The 25,668-nt window shown below is 54.0% G+C and overlaps 1 protein-coding gene across 1 annotated transcript in view; it reads left to right on the top strand.

The window, feature by feature from the left end:
• Positions 1-25,668, top strand: part of AK8 (adenylate kinase 8) — a 130,134-nt gene that overhangs the window by 1,471 nt on the left and 102,995 nt on the right. Inside the window, exons 2-5 of the mRNA XM_060102694.1 lie at positions 1,332-1,416; positions 7,931-7,980; positions 10,472-10,585; positions 20,533-20,601. Of these exons, the coding sequence (XP_059958677.1) occupies positions 1,332-1,416; positions 7,931-7,980; positions 10,472-10,585; positions 20,533-20,601 (318 nt within the window). The remainder of the gene's footprint in view (positions 1-1,331; positions 1,417-7,930; positions 7,981-10,471; positions 10,586-20,532; positions 20,602-25,668) is intronic.

The following is a 25,668-nucleotide window of genomic DNA, read 5'->3' on the forward strand; positions in this document are numbered from 1 at the left end:
TGGTGTACCCTTGATCCAGCTTCCCCTAGTAGTAACATCTAAGGTAGCTGTAGTACATTGTCAAAATCAGGAAATTGACATTGGTACAATACAATTAACTAGACTACAGACCTTATTTGGATTTCATCCATTTTTACCAGCACTCATTTTTTGGGTATGAGTCTATGAAATATTATCACAGGTATAGATTCATATAACCAATACCATATTTCCATTTTAACTTAATCATTTCTTTAAATCAACCCACTTAAAAAAATTAACTTATTTCACCTCATCCTAAGCAATATCCTTGAAATCGTAGGTTTGACATACTGATTTTTCTAATACACATTAGATATGCAACTGTGTACGAGTGAAATTTAAAATATTCATCTGAGAACCATCTAAAATCATCTCACACCATCTCACCAGTGATATATGACTAGGGATCTCGTCCAACTGTGCCTTTTAATGGGCAGGGAACCTGAGGCCCAGAGAAGGGAAGGGTGTTGATGGTGAGAAGCGGAGTGGGGCTAGGACTTCTCATGGTTCATGCTGTTTTTACTGCCCTGCTCTCCCTCTGCCCCCAAAGGGCTACAGCCCCTCCCTGCTTGTCCCTAGGGCATAAGGCTGCTCCTTAGTGCACCAGCCCAGCTGCTGTCACCCACCTGGTTAATTTCTGAGCCTTTTGTTCTGGAACCGTGGAAGCTGCTTTCCCTTAGAATTAAATAGCCAGACAATCCCAGGACTCTTTTAGATATCTGTTCCACTCTGGAGGGACACAGGTAGCAGCGATGGCCACGTCCCCCAGCAGTCATCCACATGGGGCACCTACTGGGATTGTGCCGGGCACTGGGACAAGGGGGAGGCGATAAAGGGGATGCACGGGGGCTGCAGGAACATATGACAGGGTTGACCTAGTGAGGATCATCGGGAAGGTATGTTTCCATTGAGGCCTGAGGAAAAGTGTTCCAAGCTGAAGGAACAGCATTTGCTAGGGCTCTGAGGGCTGAACGGGAGCAGCGCAGGAGAGAAACCGAGAGACGGCTGGTCTGGGAGTCACCAAGGAAGTGAGGGGCGAGGGCCCTGAAACTGCCTGCTCTGAGTCAGGGGCGCCATCCCTCCAGCTCCGCCTCTGTCCGGGTGCCTCCCCAGCAAAGCCCACACGGCCCCTCCCTCACGCCTCTGCTCACAGGGACCCAAACAGATGCCAGCTAGGGCGGGGGGCAGGGAGGAGATCAGGCCCCGTAACTGGTATCCACTGTGATACCAGGGTGCTGGACCACCTGAGCCTGGGGCCTTGGGTGCTCATGCAGGTGCTAACCACCTGGGTGTCTGCCCTGTGCCCACAGAACATGCTGGAGCAGCTCCTGATCCAGCAGCCCAAGGACCCCATCCCATTCATGATTGAGCATCTACAACGAAACAATGATTACGGTGAGCACTGGAGTGGGCCTCCCCCACCCTCCCCAGCTGTCTCCCTCCCCTCCCCCTCCTGGGAACCTCTGGGAACCACACTGTCCTCTCCGAGTCTAAAGGGAGGTCAGAACAGGGTGGGGAACGTTTTTGCCAACTTGGGGAGGTGGTTAATTGAAAAATGCCTTAATTTCTTTTGGAGCACAACTCATACAAATTCTCCTGCCAAGTGATTAAAATGAAAACCTCAGAATGGCCCGCGGAATTAATTATTCATGCCTTGGCACGCCCCAGCTGATGTCGCCTGTTGGGTTTAAGCTCTGTGATCACTCCACTTGTCAGGTGAAAATGTGGTTTCTGGTCTACCCAGACAGGCAACACTCGGGTTTTCCTGATGGTCTCATTGCCGGCGCCCGTTGATGAGTTCCAGAGCTCCCTAAACCTCGCCCAAGCGAGTGCAGGCCGACCAGACCCAAGGCCGGCGCCCCGGACAGGGAGGAGGGAGAGGAGGCGCTCCGTCCCACGTGGAGGATCGTTGCCGTCCTGTGTGAGCTGTTAGGGAGGCCAGTGTCTCAGAGCTTTGATATTTCTTCCACCGGAGCATTAGCCGCTTTGAAGGAGCTACGAGCGCACCAGTGAAGTGAGGGCTTGGTGCAGCCGAGAGGGGTGGAGGCCTGAGATGCCCCGTGGTGGGGTTCAGAGGCCTAAGATGAGAGAGGATGCTAAGTAGTTTAAAAAAGAAATGGGGAGAGAGGAGACTCCAAGCCTGCAGTTTGCCAGGGACACCTGGCCTCTTCCACGTGGCCTGGGCAGGGTCAGGGCATCGGAGTGAGGGGCCGTTTCAGAGACCTAAGCAGGGTGGTTCAGTGTGGTGTGGAGAGCCCCAGGAGTGCCATTTTCTGAGCCTCCAGGGAGGCGTATTCGAGAACGGGTGCTGAGTGTGAGCACGTGTGCCCCAGGTGGAGACCGAGCGGGGGGGGGGGGGTGGTGACGGAGGTGGGGGATCCAGTCTGCCCCGTGGAGAGTCTTCTAAGGTGCCTCCGTTCCTTGGTGCTCTGGTCGGGGCGGGAGGGAGGCTCACCTGCTCTGTGGGGTGAGAAGCCCCCTTGCTTCCTGGTGGTCCTGCTCCGGACCCCAGCTTGCTGCCCGGGCCTCACCAAGTGGCCTCCGTTGGCCGGAGGAAGACGTTTCTGCAGCCCCCTGCCCCCCGGCTGTTCGCGGGGCCCGGTGTTGCTAAGTTCTGTTACTTGAGGGCTGCTGGGAGCACTTCTGCCCGTGTTCCCCTCTCGTACGGCCCCCACCCAATCAATACAGCAAAGCAAAGTCAAAAGAAGTAAAAGTTGAAGGCCCGATAAAGGTAAAGTAACAGTGAAGTAAACTCAAAGTGAAGAGCGAAGCAAGAGGCAGGGAAGTGCAGGGAAGTGCAGTTCGGGGAGGTGTCCCTTCCCGCCATCCCCCCCACCAGGCAGCCTCCAGCACATCGGTGTTCACATCTCCTAGTTAAGTGCGACGAAATGGCGAGAGATCATTGCTCTCTCTCGGCCTCAGTTTCCTCCTCTGTAAAATGGGCATGTCTGGTAACAGAGAGGGAGGCGGAAAAGCTCCGGCCTCATCCATGGCGACTGGTCAGTGACACCGTGGGAAGGCATGACAAGGCCCCGATGCTCCCACCGGGCTTCAGGTGGTGCCATGCAAGTGTCCACTTGAGAAAAGCTTAATGAGGTTTTTCTAAATGAAAACCATACTTGATGATAATAGAACCATTTGAACCCTAAGTTGGGTTGTGGTGGCACTTGCTACTTATGGTTTGAAAAATTCTGTTTAGGGGCGTGTGTGCCACGCTGTGTGTTCTACCACAGACCTCAAGGCTTCGTTAGTCTCCCTGCTAGAACTTCAAGAGCCTGAAATTTGAGGCACAGTCCATCTTTATGCTTTAATCTTGCTCCTCTGTGTGCAGAAATGATTTCCATCCAGTGTCAAAATATCCACTTGACCAGAATTTTTAAGTTCAAATGTCATCGGATGCAGTGCAGTCGGCATCGGCGGGACAGTCCTCTTGGGCGCTGGCCTTACAGCCACCTGCTCCTCTCCCCTTTCCCACCTCCTTCCACCCTCCTCAGCACCCCTTTCCATTCGTTCCCAGGCCTCCTTTCCGAGGCTGCCCTCCACGGAGCCCCGCCTCCTTTCTCCATGTTACACCTGCTCTGTTGCTGTCCAGTAGGGGTGGAGAATCCAGACCCTCCCCGTTCAGCTGGAGCTGGGGACCGGCCTCCTGGCTGTCCTCGCCCGTGGCTGGAGTCCAGGCTTTTGGTCCAGATGCTCTCTCAGGGAGTCGAGTCATTGGATCCCAGTAACCACTGTTCTGAGGGGTTGATTCGTTCCCAGAGCCCTCCATCCCCACTCCCAGGCCTTGGGCCGGCAGCTCTGAGGGACGCTGGCACATCTTTGCCCTTTGGCTCAAGTGCCAACCACTTAAATGAAGAGAGGGGCATCTCTGGGTTTCCCTCCTGTGCCCAGGCCTCCACCCACAAGTGAAGAAAAACGTGGGAGAAGGAGGGGGGCGGAGGAGGAGGGGAGAAGACCATGCTTCCGGAATTCCTCTAGGAGAGGGGGAAGGTGAAAAGAGTTTCACCCAGCCCTCGTGGTTCTAGAAGAGGACAGGCGGCCTGGAGAGGTCCCCTGATGTCCAGCGAGCACTTCTGCAGCCCCGGGCTAGTGGGTCAGTCGGTCCTGCCTCCTGCCGGCCATGCAGTGGCCCGTGTTAACGGCAGCCGGGCGCTCAACCCTCTGCCTCCTGGATGTGGGTGTTGGGTGGGTAGGGGTTGGCTGTGACGCACGGTGGCATGGCCAGTGGCTAGTGTAGAGGGACAGAAGTCTCTGGACTCTTGGCGGTGAGCGTGCACGTGAGGGAGTGAGGGGAGCCGCCGGCTGGCAGCCCCTTCGCTGCGAGAAAACCAGATTTAGTACAAAGTGAGCATTTACAGTAGCCCTGGGCAATATGAAAGCAGGCGATGGTGTATATAATGGTATGTTTCGTTTTTTATCAAACGTTTGTCCAAGAAAGCTGTGTATTAGAGCTCCAATACCTAAGGGTTTCCTTGTGAATTTTAAATCATGCTCCTAGTTAAACCTCAAAAGGCTCTGTGGATGGGAAGGTTTTTTTATTTCCTTTGAAGTGGGTTGAAGAAGTTGATTACTCTTGGCAGTCAAGCAGCCTTTTATGACACTGTTTATAAATAATTACTCATGAGCAGGCCTGGAGTTTCAAGGTGTTAGATTTTAAGAAACTGAAATTAATCACATAAATGTGTGCGAGAAATTAGGTGGGGAGAAAGGCCGTGGATGTTCCCCTTTTAAAGTATTTTCATAGATGTGTACAATTTGGGTGCCACTTACAGAGCCAGGAAGGGGAGGGCTTCCCCAGCAGCCGTGGAGCCTCATAACTTTGTCAACATGAACGTGCAACCTGGGAGTCAGCTCGTTCCCAAAATGCTCTTGTCAAGGTGCAGCCAGCCCCTTCCGCCCGGTCCCTCGGGCCCCGAGCCTTGTTGCGTCTGGCCCAAGTTCTAGGGAGCTTCAGCGGAGGCCTGGGGTTGGAGGCCTGCAGAGGCAGCAAGGCGTAGGGCACCTGAGCCAGACCCCCGTCCTCCCCCCGCCGCCCCGCCGCCCTTTCCTCCTCTGGCTTCGGTCCGCGCACCAGGCCCCTCCGCCCTCGACCTCCCTCCCTGCTGCCCTGATGCTGCCCCTCCCCGCGAGCCTTCCGTGGCATCCCAGCTCCGAGCTCCCCTGACCAAGTGTCCCCAGAGCCACCTGGCTTCCAGGCTCATCCCATAAGCAGTGTTTTCCACCTGCTGTGGCTTCTCCCCTCAGGTTGCAGGGCCCCGGCAGGCCTTGCCCCAGGTTACAAGGCCAGAGCAGAGAACGGGCTGTGAAGCCCCGCCCTGGCTCCCACCCCCGCAGCCGAAAGTGCCTTGCCTGCCCTGGGCCTGTGCCCTGAGCTTCTCCGCTCAGCGGAGCCCCGGCTCTGGACATGGTCTGGGAGGTGCTCTCCCTGGCGGCCCTGCAGAGCCCGGCTCCCGGTGGCCGTGGCCGTGCGTGAGCGGCATTCTGGACACAGGCTGCAGTGTCAGGTGCCCAGTGCAGCAGTGCTGCTCCGCCCACACCCCTTGGTGGCCTCACGTGGGGCACTGTTCCTGGTAGGTGGCCCCGGGCCTGCCTTCTGCCTGGGCAGGATTCTCTGAGCCACGCTGGCCTTTGAATAAACCCCCTTGTACCCGGCTCAGCCTCATCTGGTTCCTGCAGCTTGCAACCAGCTGGCAGAAGATGCCTTTGTAAGGAGGTAGTGATGGTGGAGACAAAGGTAACCAAACACTCAGTGGCCACAGAGAGGGGGGCAGCCGACGAGGAGGCCACCAAAGGTCCTGCTGCGTGTGTGACGCCTCGCAGCTCTGGCCCCAGGAAAGGAGGATGAGACTTGGTTGCTGGCCCCTGGGGACCTGCTCAGCTGCTCAGCAGGGGGACAGAACGCACCAGCCCCTTAATCAGGAGGGGGTGAGAGTCTCAGAAGAGGAAGCCAGTGGGGCTGGGGGGGTTGGGGTGAGGAGGACATTCCTGATGAGGAGGTGACGGGTGACAAGGTAGGGACATGGGAAGAACATCTTCAGGAAGAACGAGGAAGCCCAAGGTCAAGGGAGAGGATTGCTCAGGGCTCCTGGGCGACCTTCTGGATCCCCAGCTAGGCGAGGCTGTTAGGATGCCCAGGACACACCCCAGCCTCCTGGTGAGGTCAGGCCCCTCAACAAGGGTCCAAGGGGACCTAAAGGAACACAGAGCCCCTTGGCCAGAAGGACACTGGCAGCTGAGTCCACCCTGCTGAGGAGGCCCGGAGGCTCCCTTGCCGAGCGTGACTTGGAGAGAAAGGGTATGTGCAGGGGTTTGCTGAGCTGGAGCCTGGACGCGCCTCCTGGCAGCAGGCCAGGTGCTGCCCTGACCAGGGCCTTCCTGTCCCACATCCCTGATTCACATCACCAGCCCCAGGAAAGGCTTTGGGCTTCCAAGAAGCAAGTTGCTTACATTTCACAACAGTGGGGCCAGTGTACCAGATTTAGAAACATGGACAGCGACAGTGTTTGCTGTAAGGCCATCAGCTGGAGGCACACAGACATCAAGCAGCAGCAGAAAGCTGTGACGTGTGTCTGACATCATTTGTGGGCTCAAGGAGAGGCAGTTCCCTTGCGGAGACGGGGCAGAGGCCTGCCCTCCCTCTCAGGTCTGGTCTAACGCAATTACCTCTCTGACCCGGTGCGGGCCTCAGGCCGCCTTGCTTTTCTCGGCAGCATTCAGCCCAGTGCGAGCTTGGATGAGGCGCTCGATGAGTATTTGTGGAGTGAATCAGTGAATTATCCTGAACTTGCCCTCTGTGTTTCCCCTGAAAATGAGAAAGTGCTGTGAATTGGGGCACAAGTCTGTTTAAACCCAAGCAGCCTGGCTGGGTGTAGGTCTGCTGATGATCATGAACTCGGGGGCCAGAGCCTCTAGTTCCTTCTCTGTGTCCACTCCCAAACTAGGAGGTCCTCCACCTGGATGAGGCTCCCTCTCGGAGGCCTGGCAGGAACGGGCCCCGTGAGTTGCTGTGCACACCCGTTCGTCCTTCCCCGTGGGCTGGGGCCAGGCTGACAGGCAGAGGCAGAGGCCTGGTTCCCCAACCTGGGTGCTGCGCCCCTCGCTTCCCACAGCTGGGGGGGTGACATAATCAAGGTGGCACTCAGGGAGGAACCAGCGTGGGTTCACCTGTCCAGACACCACATTCCGTTTCCTTCGTTTTGACCCAAGCACACACCTTCCAGCACTTTTCTTAAGATGCTGGTTTTTTTTTTTTTTTCTTTTCCAATGGCCAGTACCTACTCGCTAGTCTGGTAGTGTCTTCGGGAATTCTGCAGGGTCGGGAGCCTTCCAGAGCCAGGAGTATCACACCGAAGCCAGTGGTTTCCATCTTCATAGAAATGCCCGTATTTGAAAACAAAGCCTTTTCTATCTGGGCTTTTATAAACCTGGCCCATACACTCCAGGCTTTTCCCCATTATTTCCCTCTGTAAAATGATGGGGAATACAATTTACTAAATAAAAAGGCATAGATATTAAAACAAACAAACAAACCCACCTTTGAAGGTCGATTTACATAAAATACAGCTGTATTTGAGAGCGTGTCCCTGAGACAAAGTCCCTGTTTAAAATGCTTTATGGTGTTTGAAATCCCAATTGTTCTTGATATTTATTAGTTTGGCAAACAAGTTACCGTGTCCACATCCCCTTGGAGACAGAAAAATAAACCATCTCAGTGATCACTTACCTCTCTAAACACAGAGAGTGAGTTCTGTGGTGGAAGCATCTCGGAGCCACTGGGTTACAAATGACCGCGTCACTCCCAGAAAATGAAATCTGGGGAGGAAAGAAATATATACGCCCAGAGCTCCGCAGACGCAGGAGGTTGCTTTGTCATATTGAATGGTGACGCTCAAATCTCTTTATTCCACAGTGCCGAAGATTGTAATATTAGGTCCACCCGCCTCGGGGAAAACAACTATAGTAAGTGTATCATATTAAGTGTTGTAATATGGGCGTATCTCGTTTGTCCTGCAGAGACGGAATGAGACTGCGCCTCTGCGAATTTTCAACATAACTGAGCTTTTCTTCATCTTTTCTCTCTCCTGCTTCTTCAATTATTTTCTCATGACAAGAGGCAGTATGTGTTTGTAGTAGAAAACCTAGAAAATACAAAAAACAAAAGGAGAGTTCCCCAACCATCCAGAGATAAGCATATTCTTTGAAGGTGTGGGATATTCCTTCCAGGGTTTTCTCATGGCTACACGGCCACCATCATGACAAACCCTTCGTTCCATCCTTAGGACACATTTCTAGAAGGGGAAGAAATGCTGGGTCAGTTGGCACACACATTGCAAAGGCTTTTGGTGTGGAATCTTCAGATTCACTCGTAAAAGTTTAATTATGAAATGTTTTAACCGGTCAGAAAAGCAGAGAAACGACACCAGAGATTCTCGTGTATCCCACTCCCGGATTTTACAGGAACTTATCATTTTGTCATATTTGCTTTGATGACTTTCTCTCCATTTCAAAGATAGTAGAACTTTAAAGATACGGCAAATACCTCACCCCACTTCCCTCACTCCTTTTTGTCTCTCCCTCCTTGGAGGCAACCCCCGTCCTGAAGCTGAAGCTTCATTCCATGTATGGTTTTAATCTTTCAGCTCCTTTTTTAAGTGCCAAAAGCGTCTTCAAATTAGAATCATCTGAGATGGAACTCTGTTTTTTCAAAAGCCTCGTTAGTGAGCATCAGGTAACATAAGTTAATGATAAACAAGAAGGTCCTACTGTAGAGCACAGGGAACTATATTCAATATCTTGTAACAACCTGTAATGGAAAAGAATCTGAAAAAGTATATCTATCTATCTATCTATCTATCTATCTATCTATCTATATATCTGAGTCACTCTGCTATACGCCAGAACCTAACACAACATTGTAAATCAACTATATACTTTACTTAAAAAAATAAACATTAGCTGGGCTTCCCTGGTGGCGCAGTGGCTGAGAGTCCGCCTGCTGATGCAGGGGACACGGGTTCGTGCCCCGGTCCGGGAAGATCCCACATGCCGTGGAGCGGCTGGGCCCGTGAGCCATGGCCGCTGAGCCTGCGCGTCCGGAGCCTGTGCTCCGCAACGGGAGAGGCCACGGCAGTGAGAGGCCCGCGTACCGCAAAAAGATAATAATAATAAAAAATAAACATTAGCGAACTCTCCCTTGGTCACTGTACAATCGCTGTCAGCTCTCCTCCTGGGCCCAGATGATGCGGCAGGTGGTTGGTTTCCCCCGACTAGCTGGCGCCTGGCTTTATTCTGAAAAGGAATTAAGATGTCTGGTCCTTACATAAAACCACGTGCATCTGCCCTGCTTTTGGAGTTAGGATAGCCAGCTCTTCTATTTGTCTGTCACCTATCTGTCTGTCCATCCGTTCATCCATCCATCCGTCTATCTCTCTGTAGTTTTTCTGCTTCGTTCCTCAGGGTCAGGCTGTCAGCTTTCACTCCTCTCCGCAGTCCACCCTCCCGATCGCCATTTCACTGTTAGAAACCAGGGGCTCCTGGACCTGGGGACCTGGCAGTCGCTGGCACTAACTGGTGTTTCAGCTACAGGCCTTTGGGCAAATTCACTGTTCCCACCCCTGTCTGCAGTGTAGGGACACACAAACCTCATTTTACAATAAGATGATACATAGTGAAAGCCTAACGGGCTATTTCCTGATCTTGTCGCTGGCATTTCCCAGCACGGGGAACAGAAAGATGAGGGTTCATACCTGCCCTGGGGGACCTCTAGGGCCTTCTTCTTCTTTTTGGCCATGCCGTGTGGCTTGCGGGATCTTAGTCCCCTGACCAGGGATTGAACCCCGGCCCCGGCAGTGAAAGCGCCGAGTCTTAACCACTGGACTGCCAGGGAAGTCCCCCTCCGGGGCCTTTTGAATCATCCCGCTGTTGAAATGGTCATCAGTATAATCTTGGCGTTAAGAACATTTTGTTGCACGATTATACCTTAAAATGTGTTCTTCCCTGGTAGAGTATATATAGTGGCCATTGATGAACTAAACATTCACTTGGTGAGAATATGCCATCCCCCATTCTTTAAGAAAAAATGAACATTGAGTATGGGTCGTGACCCCTATTAGGGCCTGTCCCCGTGTTTCCTATTCTAAACCTTTCTTGAGTTAAGAACTCATGGTCCACAGAGCTTGAAGAGGCAGGCCCAGGGCAGTAAAGGATAGGTTTCCCAGGTCCATTTAGAGTCAATGGCTGGTTGAAGAAGAAATGGCAGGCAAGCAGAATTCCACGGCTGGGAGGGACTTTGTGGGTTTGTCTCCCTTGGTGGCCTCCTTCCAGCCAGAAATAATTATGCTTCCCGGTGACAGCCTTTTCTAGTAGCATGTGGAAGGACGGGGGCATTGTAATGGTGGCCTCTTAATTATTCCTTTCACAAAAATTTTCTTTTCCTCTTTCCTTTCTTCAGGCAATGTGGCTTCGCAAACATCTGAATAGCAACCTCCTCAGTGTGGAGAGCTTGTTAGCAAAAGAATGTTCCTCTCTGGCTGCAGATGCCAGGACGCATTATCAGAAGTTCCAGGTAGGATGTGTCCTGGGGAGCAGGACGGGGTGAGAGCTCCCAAGGCTTCCCCATCCCCTACCCCACTCGTTCCATTTCCTGGTGGATTAAGTGAGAGAAAATACTGGGGTAAAATGAAATATAGGCAGGATGTGACAGAAGGAAGGAGAGAACTCTTCAGTAGGGCACACAGGTCCCGGTGGGTACTGAGGTGAGGGGTTTGTGGTGGGCAAGGATCAGTAACAGTGAGGACGGTGCTCTGTACCCATGCAGTGACCCAGCCCTGCTCTTCTTAGGGTCACAGCCAGCTCAGGTGGGTGGGAGCAGGGCAGGGGTCTCCATCATGACCAGGTGATGTGCCTGCTGGCCTGAGCTGGTGGGGAGTTTAAAGGGCAGTGGTCCAGCTCTCCCCAGAGTGGAAAGACCCTGAGTGCTGCAGCTCAGGGGCACTTCCTTCCGCCCCTCGGGGTGGGCACCGTGTGGCATCCCAGGAGGATCAGGGGTCTGTTTCTAAAATCCCACCAACACTATATTTGAAAGACTTTTTTTTTTTTTTTTTGGCTGCGTTGGGTCTTTGTTGCTGCGTGCGGGCTTTCTCTAGTTGCGGCGAGCAGGGAGGGGCTACTCTTTGTTGTGGTGCGTGGGCTTCTCATTGCCGTGGCTTCTCTTGTTGCGGAGCACGGGCTCTAGGTGCGCGGGCTTCAGTAGTTGCAGCATGCGGGCTCAGTAGTTGTGGCTCGTGGGCTCTAGAGCGCAGGCTCAGTAGTTGTGGCGCACAGGCTTAGTTGCTCTGCAGCATGTGGGATCTTCCCAGACCAGGGCTCGAACCCGTGTCCCCTGCATTGGCAGGCGGATTCTTAACCACTGCACCACCAGGGAAGCCCAAAAGACATTTTTAAAAGGGAAATATAGGGCTTGATCATGTTGGTTCTCTTAAATGCAAATAGAAATTTCCAAATATCTTTTCAAAATCCCCTTTGGAGCATAAGCAGATGCTTCAGTCCATTCAGGCTGCTGTCACAGAGACTGGGTGGCTTGGAAACAGAGTGCACCTCACAGTTCTGGAGGCTGGGAAGTCCAAGGTCATGGCGCCCACAGACTCAGTGTTGGCTGACAGCCGTCTTCTCACAGTAGCCTCACATGGCAAGAGGACAGGGAGCTCTCTGGAGCCTCTTCTTTTGGGCACCCAAAGGCCCCACCTCCCAATACCATCACCTTGAGGATTTCAGCACATGAACTTGCGGGGACACAGGCGTTCAACCCAGAGCAGCGGGGCTGCTGCTTCAGGTGTTCTTCGCCGACACGCAGGCTTTCTCCTGTTTGTGAGGGGAAACAGCTGAGAAGGGTAGGGACCCTGGTGTCTGCTGAGTGCTAAGTGCGCGCAGGCCTCCCCTCCTCACCTCACGATTTTCCTGCAAGGTGTGCTGATACCTGGTGAGGTTGACTAAGTGCCCAGGGCCAGGGCAGGATTCAGGCCCCACCCGGGGCTGCCCAGGGCTCGGGCTGCCAGTCGGGGTGAGAACCCTGGGTCTCCTGCCCATCTCTGCAGAGGCCGCAGCCGAGAGCTGGTCGCCGCCCCTCTTGTGTTCATCTTCATTCATCGGGCTGGGTCTTGACCATGTGGCCGTGTGGTCACTGTTCCTCCAAGAACTCGGAAGGAAGCTTCCTGACCTCGTGGGCTGCCCATGAATGATGGCTGGTGGGACAAGTAGCAGAGACGGCCAGCCTGTGGCTGCAAGTAGCAGAGATCGCCCGGGCTGCCCAGGGCAGAAAAGGGGGTTGGAAGTGGGATGCAGTGACTCCTGGGCCCCAGATGGAGGAAGCACCCACCTCCCTGGCTCTGTGGCCAGGAACTGGGCAGCACCCTGGCCTCCTCTGCCCCATGCAGCTGCTTGTCTCTGTCTCCATTCTCCCTGTGATTCTCCCTTCCTTTCGTCTTCTGCCTTCCACGGCCACTCATGACCACCACCCTCGTCCAGGTTCCCGTGTCTTTGGTTCACACCACCCACAGAGGCAGCTCCAAGGCCAAATTTCCAGAAAAGGGATTTGTGTAGACCAGCTGGTCAGGTGACCCCAGGGCCGGGCCAGCTCTAGTGAGGGGTGTGCACAGCAGGCACATCAAGGCCATGGAGCACGGCCACGGCCAGGAGGGCCCGGCAGGGTGCGGGCAGTTCCTGGAGGTGAGGGTGTCACGTAGGCAAACTCCCAACCTCAAATTTGCCAATAATAACAGTTTGAGGGAAGTGAAGGAAAACCTCCTTCAGCAAGGTCAGCGCCTACCCCCTGCCCCGCTACCCAAATGGTGAACCGGTTCTAACACCGCTTAATCCAGAGCACTTCCGGACCCCACCTCACCTGGCCGGGACTCTCAGGGCAAGCAAGTGACGCCCCTGCACGGCCCTGCCGTCTTGCAGGAGTCAGAGTGTGTGGTCAGAGTTTGGGGGATACCAGCTTTTGGGGTGGGAATACACTTTTTAGAAAGAAAGTGCTTCTCTCATTTCCTGCAGAAGATAAGCTTTTCAGGATGGGAGAGGCAGGCTCATTTCTAGGATAAAGATGCTTTTATTAGGGTTAGAAAATTCAACGGCGAGGAGGGCGTTTAAGGAAATTCCTCCTGGGTTTCATTACTCTAATTATCAGCATATTTCAGACCACATCGAAGTGCTTTCAAGGGTGTCTTGTTGGGGCTCTTTGGTTCCGAAGCGCGGGCGGAGGGAAGATGAAAGGCCGAGGCGTCAGGACTGATCAAGGAGGGAAGTGCTCTGAGGAGTGGGGGCGGGTGCGTGGCCTTGCCGCAGACGCTGCCGCCTGCCCGGCGAGGCCACTCATTAAGTGTTGTCTTTAAAGCATCTGCTGACCTGGAGCCTTTATAGCTCTTTCTGCAAGCAGCAGTAATACCTTCAAATACATAATCTTCTCCTGCTAATCTTGGTTCTGCCCTCCTATACAGAATCCTCTTATGTAGCGGGTGTTAACCAAGACGCTTCCATCTTCGGCATTTCCAAATGGTTTCTGCAACACTTCCTCATCCCCTCCTGTATGCCAAGCACCGTCCTGCGTGCCGTGCCGTGGGAGACCTAGAGATGAGTTCCTTCTCCTCTCGTCCCTGGGAACTTCTAGCCAGTGGGGGAGACCGAGGGTACCCAACCGAGAACGCAGGGCCAGAAAGCCCTCATGCAGTCAGTTGGTGGCTCGCTTGACTAATTCATTTACTGAGTGTCCGCTGAGCATCTCTTAAGCCCTAGACGTGGCTCTGGGCGGGAAAGAGCGTACAGGTTCCATGGGGAAAGGACATTTCTTTGCAGCAGGAGCTGGATGGAGCTGATTGCTCTAGAGTATATTAGATTTTTACTGAAAAAAAAAAAAAAGAAAGAAAAGGAAAGCTTTATTATTGAAATCCCTGCAGGAAGCATATGTATTTGCAAATTTTAAACTGCAGAGTCCAGAGGCGCTGCACCTGAGCAGCACATTAGACTCACCTGGGCCCCACCAGACTCTTTTAGTCTGAATCCCTGGAAGTGGGGGACCAGGCATCTGGATTTAAACGTGCTCCCTAGGGAGTTCTCGTCTGGTCATCTGGGAGCCCAGCCCAGACACCATTCCCCTCTTCTCATGGCAGTTATTACTTTTACAGCACAGTTATTGCTAAATCAAGGTTTCTTTGGAACGCAGCTGTTGCGTTAGAGCAGAACTGCCTGTGTTTGTTGAGTGAATAAATGAGCCACACTCTAAAGGCTGCTCAGACCAGAAGGAGCCAAAGCTGGCTTCTTCCCAACTTCAGTCCCGTTTAATTCCCAACTTCAGTCCCGTTTAAAAATTAAGAACCTGGTGTAACATGACGTACCCAAGCGCCCAGTTGTCAGTCACCATTCTTTTTTTTTTTTTTTTTTTTGCGGTACACGGGCCTCTCACTGTTGTGGCCTCTCCTGCTGCAGAGCACAGGCTCCGGATGCGCAGGCTCAGCAGCCATGGCTTACGGGCCCAGCCGCTCCGCAGCATGTGGGATCCTCCTGGACCAGGGCACGAACCTGCGTCCCCTGCATCGGCAGGCAGACTCTCAACCACTGAGCCACCAGGGGAGCCCTCAGTCACCCTTCTTTAACGTCCAAATAATAGCACTTGTGCCCTTCTCCTGCCTCTGTCTACACAGAGGTGTAGTCTCCTGCAAGTATTTCTGAGGATTTCTGGGATTGCCCGGCAATCCTGGCTTCCAGGTCCTCTGGGTTGTCTCCTTCCCCTCTGGCCATTCCATCTCCCACCTGGCTGCTCTCTGTCTTGGAGGCTGTGTTCAGACACAGCCAGCAGGAGCCCGCACACGCTGTCCTTCCCTGTCCGCCACCCAAGGCAGTGGTGCGGAACGGTCCTTTTTGGAAGGTTTGGGGCAGGGGGAGGATGGGGGCAGCCCAGGATGGGGACAGAGAAACCCAAAGACCAGTCTCCGTAGCTCCTTTAAAGTTCACTGGCCTTTGCCGCTACCGGGTTTCCCTTCCCGGCCACCTCCCTCTGCGGGCCTGTCGGTGCCCCGTGGTGGGGTCTCTGCTCTCCCTTCAAAGCCTCATCTCCTGTCCTCGCCCTCCTCTCACCTGCTGTCCCCGTTCCAGACTCTGCCTGGGCCCTGCCTCTCAGAACCAGGAGAGTCCCTGCCATGTAAACCTGCCCTGACAGCCCCGAGAAGCAGCAGAAACTTTGAAAGGAGAGTTGTCTTTAAAGGATTCTCGGATCAGTTCTTAGGTGAGCGCAAGTCCAAGCACGGGCCTTGCCTCCCCCACCAGCAGCCCCTCGAGGGAGGCCCCTCCCCTCCAGGCAGACCAGGAGTCTCAACTCTTCCCCTTCCTGCTTTGCTCCAGATGGAAGTTCATATAGTTGATCAACAACATGCCCACAACTCCTGAACAAGCGTTACCCAAAGGTGACACAGTGAAGTCAGGGGCCCTGAGGCTGGGGTCTGGAGATGGGACCATGTGGGCTGCTGCTATCCTGTGGAGGAAGCCCAGGCTGGAGAAGCTCAGTGAGGCGCCCCGGGGGCCAGAGCCAGGGCTTGAGCCTCCAGGGGCTGCGTCTTCGGGGCAGGGGCGGCACCTCCGAGGTTCGCAGGCCAGCGGTTCTGCCCCGGGTTTGGGCACTGGGAGCTGGGAGGAGAAGAAAGGTCCAAACTGGGGCCAACGCAGCCGATTCTGCCCTTTACGGCAAGGAGGCAGGCTGGCGGTCGCGTTGCCACCGAGTGGGATGCCGAGGGGCCAGGGGCCTGCACCTGGGCTGGGCTTTCTAGGTGACCAGCAGGGGCTGCACTGGGCTCCATCCGTTTGTTTGTCCCTGATTCTCCCCCAAAAGCCAGGCTCTGGGGGCTGGGGTGGGAGAGCACAGCAGAGCTCCGGAAGGAGGGAGCCTGATTCCTGTAAAGACAGTTTGGCAGGGCTCCGATCAGCGGCCCCTGGGAAGCCCCCGCTGCTGACGTTGACACATCAAAGCTGGCACCGAGACAGCACAGAGGCAGTGAGCGGCGGGGGGGAGCACTCGCGAGGGGCCGCGCTCAAAGTCGCCGGCCTGTCCCCCGCCGTGGGGGGCGCCGCGCTCCACCCAGACCTGTCGCCTTTCAACCCGTGTTATTTATTTATTTATTTTTTTGCGGTACGCGGGCCTCTCACTGCTGTGGCCTCTCCCGTTGCGGAGCACAGGCTCCGGACGCGCAGGCTCAGCGGCCATGGCTCATGGGCCCAGCCGCTCCGCGGCACGTGGGATCTTCCCGGACCGGGACATGAGCCCGTGTCCCCTGCATTGGCAGGCGGACTCTCAACCACTGCGCCACCAGGGAAGCCCTCAACCCGTGTTCTTTGATTGGCTTGCACCCACCTCGTCTCCCGCATCCCAGAACCTGTTTGAATGCTGCTTCCCAAATGGGTGATGGCAGGGAAGGGAGAGAAATCTCGGGATGGAAACCGGCTGCACCTGGGGTCGGCAGGGCACACCAGGGGACAGGAAAGGATAGAAGCCATGTGGAGGGGAGGGGCAGGGCTGCACCCTGTTCCCCTTGGCAGCCTCGGGGGTGGGGCGGTTCCTGGGATCGTGGGGGCATATGGGCACCAGCAGGACACTCTCCCTCTCCAGCAACTTCTTCCACGTGGGGTAGGGTCTTGGGTGCTGGAACTTGCTTAAGTCAGTGATGCTCCAGGTGTGGTCCCCCAACCAGCATCCTCAGCATCACCCGAAAACCTACTCGAAATGCAGATTCCCAGCCTAACCCGGACTTGCCGAGTCAGAAACCCTGGGGCGAGGCCAGCGATCTGTGAGTTAACAAGCTCTTCCGGGATGCACTTTCAAGTTGAGAACTACTGGCTTAAGCAGGAAATTGGCAGAGGGCAGATGTAAGGACACAGAGGTGTCTTAGGAGATGCTGAAACCAGGGACCAGATGCCGCTGGCCTCCCTCCTGTCTCTGGCTTACTCATTCATTCATCCTCTCTATCCCGCTCACTCTTGCTCTTGACTTTTGCTGTGCACTTCTAGAAGCCGTAGTGGCCCCATAACTTTCAAGGGGAGACATTACAAGTTCCCATCAGAGGCGCCCCCTCCCTTATCCTCTTGCTGTCTGCTGTTCCTCTTCCAATTCCACGTCCTGGAAAAGCCATTCTGGGGCTGAGAGACCTGGTTTCTCTCTCTCCTTTTGTACTGGTTTTATTCGCTTATACTCCCCTTGTGCCTGCAAAGTGGCTGCTGCAGCTCCAGCTGTTACATCCTCTCAGCTTCAGATCCAGTGGAAAGCAAGGTTCCTGCCCCTGATGATTGCACTCATGTCCTGGGCCTGACTCTCACTCGCTGGGACTGGGCCTTGGGCAGCCTCTGAAATAATCACAGTGGCCAGGAGTGGGATATGCTGATCAGCTTGGACCAATCAGGGCCCTCTTCTGGATCCGATGGTGGGCTTGACCCCACAGAAACTGTAAAGGCTGAAGGGCAAGATAGTGTGGCCTCAAAGGAACTTTGGGGGACTGTATATTACTGGAGGTGGGGTGTATGGGTTGCTGGGCACAAAATAAAAGCAAACACTGAAGTATTGTTACTCATTTCTACTGGTGTAGTGTGTGAGGCCTGAAGAGGGCAAGACCCAAGGTCACCCAGCTGGCTGGAGCTGCAGCAGCCATTATGTAGGCAAGAGGTGGGAGTTTGAACCATGAATGGAACCAGCCTTGGGCAGGGGTTGGGGAGATGAGCCCTAATGCTGAGGGTGTCTCTGCTCTACATAAAAACGTCTGTTCCAGGAATCCCCCACCCCCCAGCAGTGGGCCTTAGCATTTGGAATTTATTTTGACTTCCCATATCTTTTATCAGAGGTGTGAGTGGGAGTTGGGAGAGATTTGGGCCCCTGGTTGTGCACTACAGTGGTAGGTGACACAGACCAGGCATCAGTGGCCCACTGGGCAGAGCTGCTTCCTCATCCAGATCCTCGCTGAGGAAGGAGGTGCAGGGTTTATCAAGGGGGCCTGAAGGTAACAATTGCCATAGCACCGAGCCCTTGCTGGGGGCCACGCACGTCCCAGGCGTCACATGTATTACCTCATTTAATCCTCATGGCAACTCTTTGAAGCACTTGGTCTTCGTCTCGTTTACAGACGCGGAAAGTGAGGCTCAGAGCACTGAAGGCACTGTCCAGGGTCACTCAGTGGGTGACCAAAGTCCAAATCATGAGTGTCTGAGTCCCCAGCCAATCCAGTGGTCCCCCAAGGTTCTCCCTGGGAACATTCTTTCCCCACTCGGGCCATCCTTCTCCTAAAGCCAAAGAGAACCTCCTGGATCACGGCTCACAGACCTTCCACCTCCTCCCCCTCTAGCCCCTGGCCCTCCCCTGTGAGCCGGTTCCCGGGACACCCTTCACTGCCACCTCCACATGCCCAAGCCCAGCCTGCTCTTGTCAGGGAACCCATTCAAACGGCTCAAAGAGAAGACAGGTCAGGGTGCTGCCTGTAGAATCCAGGAGAACTCGAGCCCCCGTGGGGATTGGCCGCCTACCTCCCAGCTCTTCTCTGCACACCTGGTACCCCACTCCCTCTCTCGGAATCGCTCTGTGTGTGAACTGACCGAAGCCGGTTCACTGCACGCAGGTAGACACGGAGGGGGCCGAGTGCTGTCTATTCCCCTGACTCTCGCTCCCAGGACGTAAGGAGAGGGAGGCGTGGACGGGTTCTGCCGCGTGCATGGACGCTTATTAAAATGCCATTTCTAAGTCAGCAGCCCCGAGCGTTCCCACAGCCTGTCCCAGAGGCTCCGTGACGTCCCAGCTCTCTGTCCCTTTAGGTGCTCCTTCATCACTCCAGGCAGACACGGCAGCATTCCCGAGGCAGGATCTGGTCACTCTGGATGCTGGCTCTGAAACGAGAGGTCCGGACTTTTCTCCAGCATCACTGACATGTTGCCAGGCCCACCGTTTGCCCTAAGGATACTTCAGGAAATTAGGGAAAGGTGCTCATTCCCCTGGGCCTACGTGTTCCCCCTTCAGGGTCCCCAGCTTGGCAAAAGGAGTGTAAGGTAGATTTCCCCTGCCCCTCGCCGCACAGCTGGGTGCCTCTGGGCTCCCCTACTGGGCTGTGGCCCTGAGGGCCCTCACCCGCACGTGGCAGAAGCCCTGCCCCCTCCTGGAGGCTGGTCAGCCTGGACATAGCTTGGGATGTGTGGCCCGGGGCTGGCCCAGGAGTCTCCCTTGGCCGAGTGTTGGGGAGTTTGGGGAGAAGCACCCGCTTTTAGTGACCAGGGGTCAAGGGGACACCTGAGAGCGGGTTTTCCAGGGGCATGGGCTCTGGGGCATTTGAGGTTTTGTTAGAGCAGACCTGGTTGTGAAAAATGGGATGTCACTTCTGGTCCGAGAGAGACAGCTGAGAAGAGAGGAAGCAGAAGGAAGGCCACTCTAGGTGTCACTCCGCGTACCCCGCAACCGTTGCTTGTTTGTCCTTCCCGAGCCTGGCCTGCCCGGGTTCAGGTCCTGCCTCTGCTCCTCCCTGGCTGTGTAGCCCAGGGAGGTGACGTAACCTCTCTGGTGCCCAGCTTCCCCATCCGTATAAAGGGGATGAAAATAGTACAGACTGCACAGAGCTGTAAACCTTGACTACTGTAGCCTGGCACAGTGCCTGGCACCCAGCACAGGCTCAGCAGAAACCACCAGCACTTTCAGTACTTACCGAGCGAATTAGGGAACATGAAGTTTTGTTAAGTCATCCGTCAGCAGGGGCTTCCTCCATCCCCGACGCTGTTTTGGTGCAGTGGCAGAGGTGTGCTGGTCAGTATTTCACAACCAGCTCTCTGAGGGAAAAAGCCCTCTTTTGTAGCATCTGCCCATTTCCGTGGTACAAATGCCACAGGATACCAGGGCTTGCTTCAGGCTACCACCGTGAGGTCACGGAACGTGGGTTTGGGAAGAGACGTGCACCACCGGCTCCCTCTCGTACACCGTTGTCTGGGGTACAAAGCGAGTAAGACTCAGTCCCTTTCCTCCAGGAACTGTGAAACTCTCTGGGGAGACGGACATGTGAGCAGGCCCCTGGAAGGGCGTCTGGTTAGTGCAGTAACAGAGTTTGCCATCGAGGATTATGGCAGCCGCCAACCCAGCCCGGGAAGGGTCAGGGAGGGCTGCCTGCAGGCAGTGGCACTTGGGGCTGAGGCCTAGCGGGAACCTGGAGTCACCCAGGTGGCGGGTGAGGGAGAGCGTCGGGGCAGGGGCTCAGGAGAAGCCAGAGTATGGAGGTGGGCACGCATGCATGTTGGGGGGGTCATCAAAGAGGAGCCCAGGCTGGACCAGGGCAGGGCCGCAAGCTGGGCCTGGGCTTCATAGAGGCCACAGGGCCCTGGCCCGGGACCTGGAGAAGCTTCGTGTCCACAGGGCCGGGTCCTTGGTTCTTAGCGAGCCCGCTGGCCTGCCAGTCTGTGTCCCTTTGAGCCCCACAAGGAAGGTCAGACTCTCATCCCGTGTCATCTTTCCTTTAGACGTTGCCCGACATGCTGCTCGTCCGACTGGTTCAGGAACGCCTGAGGGAAGAGGACTGCGTCAGGCGGGTAAGGAGCCCTGCGTGGGGCCAGCGGGGGCTCCGGGGAGAGGGGGCCTCCTTTACCTGATGAAGGAGGCTGAGGGCCGGGTGTTTATGTCCTAGAGCAGAGATGACCTGCAGAGAAGGGTAAGAACTGAAACTTGGTGAAGGTCAGGCTGTGCACGTGGATTTCACCTTGGATGGAGGAAAAATAACAAGGTGGCACCTGGGGAGCCCATTGGGATTCCTGTAGGAAAGAGCTGGCCCGCCCCACGGGGTCACAGGAGAGCCTTTAATGGAAGGACAGCTGCAGAAGTGGGGAGGGAGGCGCCCCGGACCTGGAGGGGCAGAGGGAGGATTGGGGGGCCCCTGAACTCTCCTTCCATCCTCTGACCTCTCGTCAGCACTCTCTCCCGCCAGACCCCGTGAAGCCAGAGGGCAGGGGTCCAGGTGAGGCCGTCCGTGGAGGTCAGCCTCCTGGGGCGTGGACGGGGGTTGTGATATTGTGATTTATAAGAAGAAATGTGTATTTGGTCTTCGTCCAATTTATCAGTTGTTTGGGATTTTTTTAGTACTCCATGTTAATTTTTCGCTAGTGTGTTTTACTGTTATCTCTTTGTAGGTTTTTCTGTTTTTCTTTTTTTTAGTGGATGACCTAGCAATTACAATATACAAACTTAGATTTCCACAGTCTACTTAGAGTCGGTATTTTACCATTTCAGGCAGAATGTGCAATATTGGTCTCTTTCCTCTCTAATCTTTATGTTGTAGTTGTCTTATGTTTTCATCTGTATGCATCAAAAATCTCATCGGGCAAATGTTATAATTTTCGGTCTCAATCATCAAACATATTTTAAAAACTCAAGAGGAGAATAGTTGGTTATATTTATTCAGGTATTTACTATTTCTCTTGTTCCCCTTTCATTCCTGATGTTCCAAGTGTCCCTTTCTGCCTGAAAAACTTTTTAGCAATTCTTCTAGGGTAGGTATGCCGGCAATTAATTCTCTTGCTTTTCCTTCATCTGAGAATGTCTTTATTTTGCATTCATCCCTGAAGTATATTTTCTTCTGGATTCAGAATTCTAGACTGACAGTTTATTTCTTTCAGCACTTGGCAAAATGTTTCACTTTTAACACTGTGGTTTCTGGTGAAAATCCATAGTCAATCAAACTCATAAACAATGTGTCCTTTCTCTCTTGCCCCTTTCAAGATTGTTTTCTTTGTTTGTAATTTTCAGAAGTTTATGATATGTCTGGGCATGACTTTTTTGGGATTTATTCTTTGTGGGGCTCCTTGAATTTATACATTTATGTTTTTCTCCAAACTTGGGAAGTTTTCAGCCGTTGTTTCTTCAAATAAATTCCCACACCACTCTCTTTCTTCTCCCCTCCAAGACTCCACTGGCATAAAGGTCAGGCCATTCAGTGTTCTCTCATGGGTCGCTGAAGCTCGGTTGTTTTGTTTTGTTTTATTTTTTTCTATCTTTTTTTTTCTCTCTGTTGATAAGATTGAACTAGCTTCAGGCTCATTAAACCTTTTCTCTCTCACCTCCAGGCTACTCTTGAGCCTGTCCAGGGAGTTTTTAATTTTGATTATTGTATTTTTCAGTTCTAAAAATGCCATTTGGTTCTTCTTTCTGTCTTCTGTTTCTTTGCCGAGGATTTCTATGTGTGCATTCGTTTACTGGGAGCTTTGTCGTTGTCGGAGTTTTTGTTTGTTTGTTTGTTTGTTTGTTTTTGCAGTACGCGAGCCTCTCACTGTTGTGGCCTCTGCCGTTGCGGAGCACAGGCTCCGGACGCGCAGGCTCAGCGGCCATGGCTCACGGGCCCAGCCGCTCTGCGGCATGTGGGATCTTCCCAGACCGGGGCACGAACCTGTGTCCCCTGCATCGGCAGGTGGACTCTCAACCACTGCGCCACCAGGGAAGCCCTGTCGTTGTTTTAGTAATAGCTGCTTCACTGTCTCGTCTGACGGTTCCAACCCTTGAGTCATGTTGGGAGTGGTGTCTAATGTCCCATCCCATGTGAGCTGAAGTTTTCCTGGTTCTCCCTGTGTTAAGTAATTTTGTACACTGAACATGCAAAATATTGCTCTGAGACTCTGGGTCTTGTTTGAATCCTATGGCGAATGTTGATATTTTCGTCTTAGCAGACAATTGCTTCAGTTGGGCTCGGGTCGCAAGTTCTAACCACCTTCTCTGGGCTGTGGTTTACACCTCAGTTGTGTTCGTAAGCCTTTGCAGTGCTGTGTGGTTCTCTACGGCTCTGTGCTGTGTGGGTGCCACTCAGGGGGGCCTGGGCAGCGGCTGTGCTGTAGGGCATTTCTCAGGAAGGCTGGAAGGCTGTTCGGGGTCAGCCCCATGCGTGCACAGCTCGGGGGTGAGCCGGGAGTCCATAAAGGACGTCATTTGGTTGCTTTCCTGCGCTCCCCTCTTTGCCGCTTTCTTGGTGACCTCCAGTTCCCTGGTGTCCCTCGATTTGATCTTTTGGCCAGAAAGCTGGGCCTTTATCTACCTGGCTCTGTCACAGGCTTCCTGAGACAATGCTTGTGACCAGGGCCAAGTGGTGGGAGGACAGTGAGAGGAAAAATTCATGGGGCTTTGCTGCATTTTCTAGGGACTGGAGAGGAAGGGTCCCCTGCGCTGTAAGAGCTTCAGGCCCCCCCAGGCCCCCTTTGTCATGCAGGATGGCCTCAAGGCAGGAGTGCAGAAAAACAGAAAAGAAAAAAATACACAGGGAGATTTCCCCTCCTCTCTCTGTGTGTTGGGAGTCCCATTTCTTTTTTAATTTTATTTATTTATTTATTTATTTTTTGCTGTGTTGGGTCTTCGTTTCTGTGCGAGGGCTTTCTCTAGCTGCGGCGAGCGGGGGCCACTCTTCATTGCAGTGTGCGGGCCTCTCACTGTCGTGGCCTCTCTTGCTGCGGAGCACAGGCTCCAGATCCGCAGGCTCAGTAGTTGTGACTCACGGGCCTAGTTGCTCTGCGGCACGTGGGATCTTCCCAGACCAGGGCTCGAACCCGTATCCCCTGCATTGGCAGGCAGATTCTCAACCACTGTGCCACCAGGGAAGCCCGGGAGTCCCCTTTCTTACTTCTCAAGCCAGAAATAGGGGCTCCTGGCCCTGTCTCTGTCCCTCCCTATTGCCCATCTCAGGCTTCAGGCTGCCTGGAGAGACCAGCTCGGGGATACTGGGTTGGTGGGATCTTGCATTTTGATCTTCTTCCCCAGTTCACCTACGACTGTATACCTTCTGAGTCCTCAAATAGCCGCCCTTTGCATCCTGTCCGTGCATGGTAGCTGCTTTCAGTGGGGGTGACAGGTTACAGTGGGCTTACTCTGTCTTGCCCAGAACCAGAACTCGTGTGCGCACACACACAGACGCATACATACACTCTCTTGATTAAAAATTGATTGAGAGGCCCACATCTGGAAAGATGCCTGGGCACCTTCCCAGGGCACTGCTGAAGGAGGAGCAGTTCTCACAGGCTCGCTCTGTGTGGTCCTCAGCCACATGGGTCTAAATCATGAGAGAGCCTCAGGTAAGCTTCAGTCTAAGTTTCAAAGTCTGGTCTGAACAGCCTGTTTTCCTCTGACTTCAAATTGTTCCCAGCGAGCTGATTGTCTCCTACTGCCCAGGCCTAGGCGAGCTCCCGGAGCTCAGAGGCCAGTCTACATCGGGGGTAGACACATTTTTTTTCTGTCCAGGCTAGATAGTAAATATTTTAGGCTTTGCAGACCATTCTGATGTAATGTGAAAGCAGCAATGCATGATATATAAATGAAAGGGCATGGTTTGTTCCAGTAAAACTTTATTTATAAAAACTGGCAGCAGGCTGTACTTTGCTAACCCTTGTCCTAAATGATACTTTCACACAATGATAAAAACACTTCTCCCCTTTCTCTTCAGTTCTAAATAAAATACAGACCTCCACCTTCCAGCAATGTTAGGAGAAAGGCCACTTAACCACAGACTTTTGTTGTAACCAAACTCCCTCCTTGTGACCCGGCTCCCAAGCCCCCGGCTCAATTACACCCACTCCAGTCAAGTGCCCACTGTAGGCACTGCACTGTCCATCCTGCTGGGACCCTGCCCCCTGCCCCCTGCCCCCGCTCATCCTCCTCAGTTCCCCATGAGCAGGGTGGCACCCTGGGCCCCAGGCTCACCACCTGCAGTTGGAGACAGAGACTCATGTGCCCAAAGCAAAGCCGACTGGGAAGGCTTGTGATGGGGCCACAAACACAGTGTGAAGGGAAACCAGGCCCAGGGGAGTCCAGTTGTCACCGAAGCCTCTCGAGATGGGGGCGGGGCAGTCTGCGGAGGGGCCGTCTTGGGCAGAGGGGACGGCAGGCAGACAAGGCAGGACTGGGAATATAGCTCCTCCGACCCCTACCACCGCCTTAGTTCAACCAACCTCAGACCAACTCTTCCTAAACCTGACCCACCCAGCGGTCACCCTCTTATCTGGGAAATGGTGGAAGAGTCGTTTGTCAGGAGTGAAGGGGAAGGCAGAACACCCTAAGTGACTGGAAACGGGACGGGACTTTCTCGTACAAAACGCTCTATGGCTTAATCCGTAATTGGTTATGAGTTGCCGAGTCTAATTCAACTCTGGCCTTGCGGATCCCCAGGCAGGAAACGTTTGGGTCTGCCTTTCGTCTCTTTGCTCTTCAGAGCTGAGCTGTTTCTCCTCTTCACCAGCACTGCTTGTCACATGGCGGGTGTCACTCCTTTGGTATGAGTGCACCCAAGTCACCCAGACTGGAACCCCTCAGCGGGATGGGGGCTGTATTTTTTTTAAATCAATTAATTCATTTATTTTTGGCTGCACTGGGTCTTCGTTTGCTACACGCAGGCTTTCTTTAATTGGGTTGAGCGGGGGCTACTCTTCATTGCGGTGCGCGGGCTTCTCACTGCGGTGGCTTCTCTTGTGTGGAGCACGGGCTCTAGGCACGCGGGTTTCACTAGTTGTGGCACGCGGGCTCAGTAGTTGTAGCTCGCGGGCTCTACAGCGCAGGCTCAGTAGTTGTGGCGCATGGGCTTAGTTGCTCCGCAGCATGTGGGATCTTCCCGGGCCAGGGATTGAACCCACATC

This window comes from Mesoplodon densirostris, chromosome 6, assembly GCF_025265405.1.
Source record: "Mesoplodon densirostris isolate mMesDen1 chromosome 6, mMesDen1 primary haplotype, whole genome shotgun sequence".
NCBI classification, from domain to species: Eukaryota; Metazoa; Chordata; class Mammalia; order Artiodactyla; family Ziphiidae; genus Mesoplodon; species Mesoplodon densirostris.